Source organism: Macrobrachium rosenbergii, chromosome 49 (assembly GCF_040412425.1).
Source record: "Macrobrachium rosenbergii isolate ZJJX-2024 chromosome 49, ASM4041242v1, whole genome shotgun sequence".
Taxonomy (NCBI): Eukaryota; Metazoa; Arthropoda; class Malacostraca; order Decapoda; family Palaemonidae; genus Macrobrachium; species Macrobrachium rosenbergii.
Window position 1 is genome coordinate 10,424,115 of NC_089789.1, and position 11,916 is coordinate 10,436,030.

Genomic DNA, 11,916 nt, shown 5'->3' on the forward strand with positions numbered 1-11,916 from the left:
CGGCTCCTGTGGCCACAGGAGCGGCGACAGGTTCCCTAGGCCCATCAGGAACGATGGTAGGTTTCCTTGCGACTGCAACCTTCTTTCCGGCGGGCGCCTGAGACCTGCCAGCTCCTCCCCCGCCCCTGCCGGAAGCAGCAGACCTCGACGAGCCCTGAGTGGGAAAGACTTCGCCGTCCTCCTCTTCGGGTTGCGCTGAATTAGCGGCGGCGGCGGCAGCTTTGAGCAACTTTTCCTCCTCGAGCTTTTTCACAAACTTCACATAAAAGAAGCCGCCGATGGCGAGAATTAACACCACGAAAACGAGCCACCCCACCAGGAGGGTGTGAAGGGTATCCATGCTGGTCCAAAGACCCAGGTGGCCACCGAGGCCCCCGACAGGCGTCCACGAAAGCACTTGCTCAACTAAGCCCCGAAGGGCCAACGCCATGTTGCCAGTGGCTCCCTCTACCCATGCCCAAAATACCCTCCAGGTTCCTTCTTCATGCCCACTACTACCCATGGCTAAAAATACCCTCCCGGGCCGCTGGGCGTCCTAGAAATAGACAGGTAGGTGGTTGTCAGCCCTTGCATGTGGGCCAGTCCCAGATCATGTTTCTGAACGGCTACGCCGACACCTGTAAAGCTCTCTCTCTCGCGTTCCTTCGCCTCGTCAGATATGAAATGCCGTCACACACAGGTTCTCAACCTTCACACACCACGTACCAGCTGACACTACTGTTAGTAACCATGGTGATACCGATTGAATCTGCCGGTGCTCTTTGGTCGTTGTCGTACGCGCTGAAATGCAATTTTCAAAATCGTAATCTGTCACGGCCGACGTCAAAGGCTGTCTGTCTTACGTAAATAGACTTTGACGTGCTTCTTTGACTTATCCAGGATTCATATTTCTCTTAGGAGCTTTTAATTGGATAACTGTTTCGGTATCCTGCGCTGTCAGTCATATTTCATAATGGTGTTAAGCACGTAAACGTTTGTTTACATCCAACGGGAATAAGCATGCGTGGGCGGACGTACGATCAATCAGATACCGAGTAAGACTGATTAAAATTATGATACCACCGATGTACCATTTATGGAAACACTTAGATAATAACACATCTACTAAGGGCGACAATTAAATAAACGTCGACGCGAAAAATTAATGGCTTTTGCTTATTCCTTTTATAAGCTAAATCTTACCCTAGGATGAATTTGGCATCGTTTTCTATTGCGTCAACCGATAACTTGGGAATATTTTTTTCTTAATAATTTGGAATGTTATTCCTTAACAAGCCAGCTCCAATATTTGCTCGAAAACATTTTAGTAAAATGTATTGCTAAATCATTCTGAAGTGGTAGCACTTAATATAAACTTCATATATGAGCAATGGAAATATTGCCTTATTAATCGTAGACCTATACATTATTTCATAAGTATTTTTCTCTAAATACCCCGCGAGTATATAAGATATTCGTAATTATGTATTTTCATAAAATACAGTAGTTTTATTCAAGTTCCAGAACCCGTTTCATGTTACCTAATCCAAATGCGTCCATCTGTACCAATTATTATTTCAGTGAAAATGTTGGTTCCTAAGTACGAAAAGATAGTGACAGCTATGCCATGTCGTAGGTTAGGGACAAGCTTCTCAGAAGTGTCTTTCATTGAAGTATTACAAAAATTATTTCAAACGTCTTTTTAAAATGGTGATTACAGAAAGACGCTATTAGACATTCTCCTGAAAACCATGTTATATGGTCAACAGAATACTGTAATCTTCATGTAAACCACGTGGGTCACATACTGTAAAAATAGTGAATTGTTCAGTACTGTAATTTTATTATGAATTGTTCAGTACTGTAATTTTATTATAAAAAAAATTACTACTGTACAACTTTGTAATTACGTAGGCAACAGAAAATGCAAATTTGTTGATTAAGCAGTTACAGTTGCATCTTTCATGAACCAAACAAATTGTCAATTCCTTAAGTGGTCATATACTGTTACTGGAATATTCTGGGAGGAAAGAAATGGTTGTGCATCCATCATTTAAATGAAAAAATTGACAGGAACATCAGTGAAGTATGCCATTTTAACATATTATACTAATTAAACTCGTCAATTATTGGTAAAAAAAAAACTAATTCACAAAGGAAATTTTCACCATTTTATAATAAATCACTTTGCTAGCTTTTTACAATTTCTAAATTTCTTTTATTGGCTAAAACAAGAAACAATACAAAAACTGCCATTCAGATTGGCGTAACTATTCAGCTATGCAATCTATTCCCCATGAAGTCCCAAAATTCCACTATTTTCATGCATAAATACCTAGTAAATACTCTTATGACTGATGCTTGCAATCAATAGAGATACAAATGATTGTTCAAAGTTCTTAGGTCAATAGTACAGGCAACATAATGCCTTTTCCTGGCCCAAGAATGAAAAGGAAAAACAGAATTCCCTGTTGATATTCACTTGTTTCTATCCAAACCATACAATCACCTACCATGCGTTGCATTTCCATCCTATAAATCATCAAGGATGAAATTTTTTATTTTTTATTTTCTACCATTCGCACATGATAGCCTGAAAGTACAACTCACACGCTGCACTGTCTCTTTGTAGAACTAAAATTCTCTAACTAAAGCTTATAAAATTGATGGTAAGCAAGTAAATGTGCCTTCCTGTTGAACTTCTCAGTTCCAGAGGTCTTTTATTCCTCACACCATTGGACTGTACATTGAATAAAGAATTTAGGCCAAGCACTGGGACCTATGAGGTCATTCAGCGCTGAAACGGAAATTGACAGTAAAAGGTTTGAAAGGTGTAACAGGAGGAAAACCTTGCAGTTGCACTATGAAGCAATTGTTAGGAGAGGGTGGAAAGTAAGATGGAAGAAAGAGAATATGAACGGAGGTACAGTAAAAGGAACAAAGGGGTTGCAGCTATGGGCCGAAGGCATGCTGCACAGAACCTTAAGTAATGCCTACAGTGCACCGCACGAGGTGCACTGACGGCAATAACCCCCTGCGGGGAGTTGGAATGTAGAACAGTCTCTCTGAGGATGTTGAGCAACTGGCACCTCAAAAGTTCAAGCAAAGATGCAATGGATTACTAGCCTAAAGCAATGCTCCTTGTATTTTATAGTCTGCTTACATATATTTATCTATTTATTTATTGATTGACTGATTATGAAATTTAGGTCTTGAAGTCCGAGCACCGGAACCCATCAGGATTATTCAGCGCCATAACGAAGATAAAATATATAAGTTATAATAACATGATTGATAATGAATAGGTGAAAGATGACATACTAGTAAAATTCAGTGTTGAAATATGAACGCAAAAAATGAAGCAGGGGCGTCATTTCAGATTTTTGTTTGAGGGGGCAAAGACGGTTTGGCCAGCGAAGTGAGCCTAATCAGCTGGTTTTTTTTTATTTTGAGCTATTTTATGTGTTTTTGAAGCCACATGAGCAACATATTCCAGCAAAAAATTATATACTCCCACTACTGTATGTTTTATCATATTATCACTGGTAGCTAGTAGACAGACAAAAATCAAGAAACATAATATTTAAGAGAAATTTTATATATTTATGATTGCACATTTAAAAAGAAAACATGCTGTTACTTCTTGGGGCTTGGGGGTGAGGGGGCCAAGTTGAGGCTTGGGGGGGGCAACTTGGGTCTTGGGGGGGGGCAAGTTGAGTCTTGAGGGGGGCAGTTTGACCCGCCAAATGACGCCCCTGAAATGAAGAATGATATTGGATAGTACCAGTAAAAAACAAATATATATTAAACTTTTATATTCAAAATATATGATTACTATAGTATATAAAATAAACATGACTAAAATCTTTATTAAACATACTAAGATCATATCTCATTAAAATAACCAGATTCTTTCAGATAACCCATAAGGTTATCTACCTCAACGTGATCATTTAAAATTTCTAAAAGTCTTCCTAGTTAGTAAGTACTTTGCCCTAAAGCGATTAAATTTAGGACAGTGCACCAGTATGTGCTCAACGGATAGCTGACCACCACAGTGATCACAAACTGGGGCACTGGTTCCCTCTAAAATGTAGCTATGAGTTAACTTGTTCATTTTTTTTTTTTTAATAACTGATCTCTTCTTTCTGTATTTCCTATTACCTTGTTACTTCTTGCAAATGAACACCATACTCTTTGGAAGCTTGAAATTTCCAGTGAATGGCCCCTGTGGGCTTGTTCCATATAAACAGGGTTCACCTCGGTTAAATAAACTATATTCTGAAGGAAAATGAAGTCACAGCTTCAAGGCTCCAACAGAAGCAAGCAGTGCACCCTCAAGAATTTCTCCAAAAGTAAGTTAAATTTGGAATTTCAAAGGCAACAAAGACCACATTACTCATACTTGGGTTCTGCCTTCATCGAAGTTTGGAGTGAGAATATCCTTGAAAGTCTCCACTTTTGTCATGTAACTATTCTTTTAAGAAATCTACATCATGTCACAGGATTAAGAATCACAAGATTTAGATCCCACTTTGAAACAAGAATATGTCTAAGCTCCAGCTTTCCTCTGAAAGCTTAAAAAATAATGAATAAAAGCTTAGATTATGACAGTTAATTTCTATGCTGTACAGTAATAAGGTTTCCAAAAGTTCATTATTATCCATTTATTTATAATTAAAGATTTTAAGTATGCTGTGTCAAAACAGGAAGACCAGTAGAAAAACAAAGTCAAATGCCCACTTCAATGGATAGACTGCACTTGGAAATAACTTGTGGGCAGCAGTGTTCCTTACTGCAAATAAGCCTTCTCTCTTTGGCAGCTGGATAACGTTGCAGTCATTTGATGAACTGATTCATTTCTGTACACTGGCATCAAACCAGCTATGATTCCTCTGCATCAATTAGCTCACAACTAATAGAAACATGGCTATTTCAGACCCCAACAGGATGCCAGTGAAAACTTAGTTACATACAAAGTCTTGTTGCTGCTGTAAATGGGAGCACAACAACCATAATCTTCCATAGTTATACTGGATATAAAAATTCATTCCTGATGGGATCATCTGATACATAGACTAGCATCCTTACCTTAATCATTTAAAGAAAATTGAATAAGGCATAATGACAATCTGAAGAGGTGTACAGTATAAAGTTCATTCTTCGTACACTTTACCATCACTATAGGATGTGACTAATCCACTGAGGTACCCAACCCTAACTCTATAGTAGCTGCTACATACTAATACCATTGAGCTTGTTAACTCACAACTTTAGATGTTATACTGAAAACAAGGTTGAATCACTTAAAAACTGAAAGGTTTGCATTTTTGTAGGAACAATATAATTCGAGATGCTGAGTTTGGAACGTAATGCAGGGGGTAATGCTACTTTAGTTTGTGGGTAAACGAAATGACACTTTAAGTAGCAAACTACACTTCATTGTAGGTCTCCTTCAGGCTACCAGCCTCAATAACTTCTGCCTTTTACACTTGTCTCTGCCCTTTTGTCTGCTCATATCTTGCTGTCTAAAATGTTTGTCTTGCTCCAGTATTCCCCTTTCACTTAAGGACAAACTCTTTGTGGCATCCTTAAGTCTAGGAATAACCTGGTGGTCTGAATCAACATACAAATAGCTACAGATGTTCTCAAGTTATCTAATCCAAGATTCAATTTGAATATAGGTTTTAGTGCCTTTAAATTTGCTGCTCCAACGATACAACTTTCCACTTGACATTAGGAAGACTAAAAATATCAAGCAGTTCAAGAAATATCGAGACTCCTTTTTTCTGAGAGATATGACAGTGTGGATTTGACTATTAATATTGATTATGCTGTATAGTAAAAGAAAAAATCCCAGAATGTGTCCACATTATCATATCTATGTAGGCCGGTCAATTCAGGCTTAAAAAGGGGCCAACCCGAAAATAAATACTATAAAGCTGGAAATAGTTTTAAAGTATTCTTTAATACTTATATTTTATCAGAAAAAAACCCCACCAGCTAAGTCCTTGAGCATTTTTCACAATGTGCTCCTAAAGTCACCCCTTTTAAACTGAATTCATATGAGATACAGTGTGAATGTAACCTGTTAAAATCCTAATTATAAAGGATAATGGAATTCATTAATAGGTGGGTATGCCTTTGTTATACCAACAAAACTATAGAAAAGCATTTTACATAAAATTATTGTCAATAGTTTTCCATCTCAGGGTTAATAAACAGGAGATATATCTTTTAGTACTTCATTACTTTGGAACACTTATTTTGTTGTTAAGAATTTATCAAACATGGTTTTCACTTATGCTAGTTCTGAAGTAGACATTTTCCTATTGAGCTCACACACAAAGACACAAGAATGCATGATAAATAAAAAATAAAATAATCTGTAAGTCTTCAGTTATGAAACAAAAAAGAATATGTTAAATGTCAAAAAGGGATTTTGACAAAGGAAAAATCTATTTCTGGGGGAAGACCTGTGTCACCCAGTGAAATGGTTCCAATAGCACTATTTCTAGGTATAAATAATTGCTAAATATACCAGAGAAAAAGCTAACTAGAATGCCGGGGTTACCACCCCCGGATCGAACACCTATAATCGGTGTCAGTATACACTAGGGGTGAGCGTATTCCACTATCACAGGCCCACGTCCAATAGATCTCTCTATTCTCAAATTCCCAAATTGGGTGTGCCGTTACAAAGCCGTAACCAAAGATACCCGCCCGCTCACCCACTAAGCGTCATCGTCCTCCTCATTAAACACTTGGCCAGTTTCTTCTTCACAGTCACTGACTTCGTTTTTGTTGCAGCTGTTGTTACAACCAAATCCTCTACAATCGCCACAGGCAGAAACACATTGCATTCCATTTAGCTTGCACGAGCATTGATTCGTAACACACGGATTGGGTGAAGACAACTTGCAATTACATCTTATCACACGGAGTAGCTCTTCTGGTGCAATGTCCTAAAGTTAAAAATATAAATGCAACCAATTTAGATTATATGCAATATTTTATTTGATTTTATCTTTATGATATTAACAGTTAAATTCCAAACATTGAAGATAAAGAGCCATTGAGAACATATCAAAGGTAAGTGAGAGTTATTCAAAGATAAATAAGGGAAACCTGTCAGAACTAATTTAAGACATGATATAGCATAAAGTTAGTTAATTAATTTCATGTAAGATATCATTAAATGTTTTTTAATTCAAAAAGGCAACATTTTCCAATGAATGAACACACTTGATCTGTCATTATTGGAGACATCTTTCCATTTTCCATTGTCCAGCCCCATTCTAGAGGATTCATGTTACATTCCATAAGTGTCTTCCATTGACATACCTTAAATATAATATAGAAAGTTATTATTTTTATGTACATCCTAATTCTATATTAAAAAAATTCAATCGAAGATCACAAATGGAAACAATTGAAGTGGTTATTCTAGAAGTACTAACCTGAAGGTAAACGCAAAGACTGTGAAACCATGTTGCTTTTTCAGTTGGAGGTAATTTTGCAGGAGTGATTTTTGAAGAAGAAGCTGCCATCTTCAAGTAGCAAGTGTACCTCAAGTGATGTAGCATATCTTCAACTTTTCCACTATATAGTAAAACAAACAATGTAATGCCAGCTCTTCCAACTTGATCTTGGGACAAAATGGAGAGTGTTAAACACTTTGGCTAACTGTTGTGCTCTTTTTGATTTTTGCAGAAGTCAATGTATTGCCGCTTTTCCTTTGTCATGTATAGCAGATGTTGTATCGCAACCTCCAAAAGCATGGATAAAAAGCAAATTTTTAACTACTATGTCATCAAGTTTCCTTACAGCATCCTTTACACTAATTTTAGTTGCTTCCTGTCATTTCTTGTGTACTCAGAATGAATCCACACATTTTCCATTTTATCATCCCATAAGTAAAGTAACATTATGATGACATCAGTTTCATTGGCAAATACAGTGACTGAGTTTCCATTTTGGGCCAATTCTAGGGCTGCTGAAACAATCATTGTGTCGGCATCATTTGCTGCTCTTTTAATAACTGCCCCATCCTCCTCTAATTTTAGTGTCATCAGGCTGATCAGTTGCATTTTATTTGAATCATTGGACAGAAAGGAATGTTGGTTGAATATTACTTGCATTTGATTTTGAATCTTCACATCAGGACATGAGGAATCTTTGATCATCTCCGCAGATGTTCATGATCCTTCGTTGAGGAGTTATTTCCATATCCATCAAAGACAATAGTTGCTCCTCTATATTTAGCTTGTACTACATACTTCCCATAAAGTTCCACAATGTTTTCAAAAGTACAGTCTTGTTTCCATACAACTTTTCTGAGTAGACCTCCCCCATCTACATTACGCTCAGTACTTACAATGTCATTGGAGTCAACCAACTGATAATCCCTGCCTAGAAGAGATAACCCTCGACAGCAAGTTTCTGTTGCAACTATGGATGTGTAATTGGCAAGTTGAGCATCTGTTGGAGGTACAAGCGAGCTGACTTTGCACAATTCAGATGACCAGTGGCAGCAAATAAATTGAGCATCTTTTGTAAAGATACCAAGCTCAAGTTCCAGTCACCTGTAAGGGCTGCCAGAATATGTTGCCTCATTACTTTGACATACTGCATGTATTGCAACCATAATCTTGCTGTTCGTGATTTTTGTGACAGATAAGTGATCAACCTTTCCTTATAGGTTTCTAGCTTATCAAAGACAGTGTTGTCAAAAGTTGCTTCTCTTAAGTCTGTCAGTTGATTGCATGTTGTTTTAATTTCTTCCACATCTTCTTTGCTCAACTTGTTGATTCCATCTTCGTGCACATAATTATCATCACCATCTGGCATTAACATTTGCTGTAACTTTATTGTGAGAGCACTTTCAACTAAAATGTGTGCACGCACTGCTCTTGATATGGATTTACCTTGAAGAATTTGTCTAAAGGTATTTTCCCCATAGACTGTTTGCAGCACAGTTTCAATGCCAGAGCTATCCATCAATATATGATTACCCAAGGCCTTTGCAGTTTCGATAAGATATCATTATATAGGGGTAATATAAGATTAAGTCTATACTATCACATAACGGAAAAAGACCATCTAATCCTTAAAAAAAAAAAAAAAAAAAAAAATATATATTTTTTGGGCCCCCTACAAGAAAAATAGACCCATAAATTGCAAAATCTAATGGAATTTTTAATCTACTGGTCTAAAAAAGGCCTTTAATTGAAAATGAACTTAGTTATATCTAAAAAATAAGCAATGCTGAAGTTACCATTCAATCAAAATCTGTGCATTTCGAGCAGCTTTTTACGTATAAAGATGTTAACTTCAGGATCAAATTTTGTAAAAAGCTCAAGGAGTTGGCCGGTGGGTTTTTTTCTGGAAATATGTACATATGAAAGAACACTTTAAAATTGATTCCAGCTTTATAGTAATTAAGTTTCGGGTTCGACCCTCTATTGACCTGCCTAATGATGAACTGAGTTTGTGGGTCTCCCAGAGCACCTCTGGTATAGTGGCACCATAGAAAAAATGGAGTAAATACTTAATAACAATGCTAACGTACACTAACATAGGAAATGAAAGAAAACTCCCCGTGTCTGGAAAGCATGTTTTTATTTTTACATAAGGTTTTACAATCTGTCTGAGGGATATTTTTTGGACTGTTGAATTCTATTTACAGATGGTTATTATTCTATCCAAAGTCAAAATCTTGATCACAGGAATATTTTGGTATAGGAACATTAAAATTAAAAATAATTGAAAATACTACAACTGAAACCTAATAACTGTGATATGGCAATAAGATGACATATGGCTAAGGGCTACAAATACAGATATATCAGACATATCCTTCCAGTGCAAACTAGATGTGTTGTTCAATGCAGTAATCCTATGATTTTATGCTCTTCAAACACAATATATATGTCTATGATAGTTGCATTTGTACTGCCTCTGACTTCAATTGTTGATGCTTTTGCAGACTGAAAAATTTGTTTGGATGAGCAAACTTTAGGGATACACAGATAAAATAGAGGATAAGGTTCTTTTGTAAAACAAAAATGATGATGAAAACTACATTACAAGATTAAAACGGATGATTAATATCATCTCCACAAAGACACTATGTCTCTCTTGTTGACGGAAGATTTACAGTTACTGAACCGTACTAAGTTGTGCATTTGGAAAGAACAGCTTGAAATACCTTCTGAACTATTAAGTTTTCCTCTCTCTCTCTCTCTCCATCAGCTTCAGGATTATTTCTGAAAGAACCATAACAACGAGAGCAGGGGACAAGTAAGTCAAGAGTTCTTACACTGATTCTAAGGCTTCATCATCTCTGAGAGGGATGTCAATGCCATCTGTTCCTATCTTTGGTTCCCTAAGTGATATATAACAGTCAGATATTTTGTACCTCATATGTGCCTCCATTCCTTAGGCTAAAAAATAAAATATTAAAAATCTCTCATTATGGACACTCATTACATATACTCCAGACAAGAGAGGTATGAACAAGGAGAGAAAAAAAGTAGAAAAAAATAAAGAAAAAAAAAAAAAAAGATTTAACACACATCAAAAGCCTGTATTAGAAGCTTCTGTATCACGACAATCTGTTGAATATGTTTCGGGACAATCACAGTTTACTATTGGTTTAGAAATCTGTTTGAGTATAACTAGAATACACAGGTAATGTTGACATCACAGCAAGTCAGTGGATGATGACGATGAGGCATCTGGGGCTTCACAGTTAAAACAGACCAACCACTCAGTGAGATCAAAATTTCTATTTTGGCCAAGTCATGGGTAGGAGACTACTACTACTACTACTTCTCTGTTTGTTCTTCGACTGCATCTTAACATGAGCTCTCGCATTTCCTCGATCTCCTTCTTCCTTTTGATTGCAAAACAGCTATCTGGCTGAGCAGAGGTGTATTTCATGTGAGCCTGTGCTAACTTTAGTCTGTGCGGTCTTAGAGGGTAACTGACATTGGTAACTGCCTGATGCCATGCCACTGCTTCTCCCAACAAGGTAAGAAGACAATGTCAAAAGAAATAACAGGCAGTAAATCATTATGATTTCAAGCATCGAGGAAGCATAGGTCTACAAGACTTCTCTTAAAAATTATGGAGGTAAAATATTCTTAAACTTTTCATTTGACTAATGAAACCCACATCTGATGGAAAAAACAAATGAATCAACAAAATGTTTTCTGAACACAGTAGCAAGAATGTATGCGAAAGCATTACTGTCAAGATCCGTAACTTTTAGGTGGCATCTTCTCTTAATACAATCCCCAAAAAAACTAAAGTAAATTCAACCGCTAATTTGAAGAAGTTTAGAAAGAACGCCAACTTAACCTTTATGGAAGCACCACTTGATTCCACTGAGGCAAGTAAGCCACCAAATGTTAAAAAAAAAAAGGAGAACCTAACCTATCCTATAAGTATAACTGACCCTTATAAATATGCTAAGAACTATTATCCATTAACTTAACTACCCTGTCTTTTTCTTTTGCCTCTTCTTCACTGTAACCCTAAATATTCCTTTATGTTTAACATGCCTACTCTAGATGTTTAGACACCTGTATTTTTAAGTTTCCACCATTTGCGGTGTACGAGTAGTAACTTCTTATCCTCACATTAAGAAAAGTAAGTACTTTGCATCTGTCTGACACAAATGGAATGATTAGCAAAACTATACTGGACTACAGCATGCACAGCTACATTTGCCAAAACCAAAATACTAACCAAAACTAACAAATGGTTAAACAACAATAAATACTATGAACACCATAATCTATCAAGCACGGACTGCCAGAACTATAAATGCCAATAGAGTATGTAAGTAACAATAATATCAGTAAAATGGTGCCTCATGCACAAGCACTTGAATCAAACCCAAAGTAGATGCATTCATCCCTTTATGCTCAC

The 11,916-nt window shown here is 36.8% G+C and overlaps 1 protein-coding gene across 12 annotated transcripts in view; it reads right to left on the reverse strand.

Annotated features, from left to right (window-relative positions):
* Window positions 1–750, reverse strand: part of LOC136832076 (serine-rich adhesin for platelets) — a 242,065-nt gene extending 241,315 nt beyond the window's left edge. For 11 of the 12 annotated variants that reach the window (XM_067092706.1, XM_067092703.1, XM_067092700.1 and 8 more), the window contains exon 1: window positions 1–750. This exon is cut by the window's left edge and continues 128 nt beyond it. In XM_067092706.1, the coding sequence (XP_066948807.1) occupies window positions 1–502 (502 nt within the window). In that variant the 5' untranslated portion in view covers window positions 503–750. The other variant, XM_067092694.1, reaches the window with a different exon arrangement.
* Window positions 751–11,916: the final 11,166 nt, after the last annotated feature.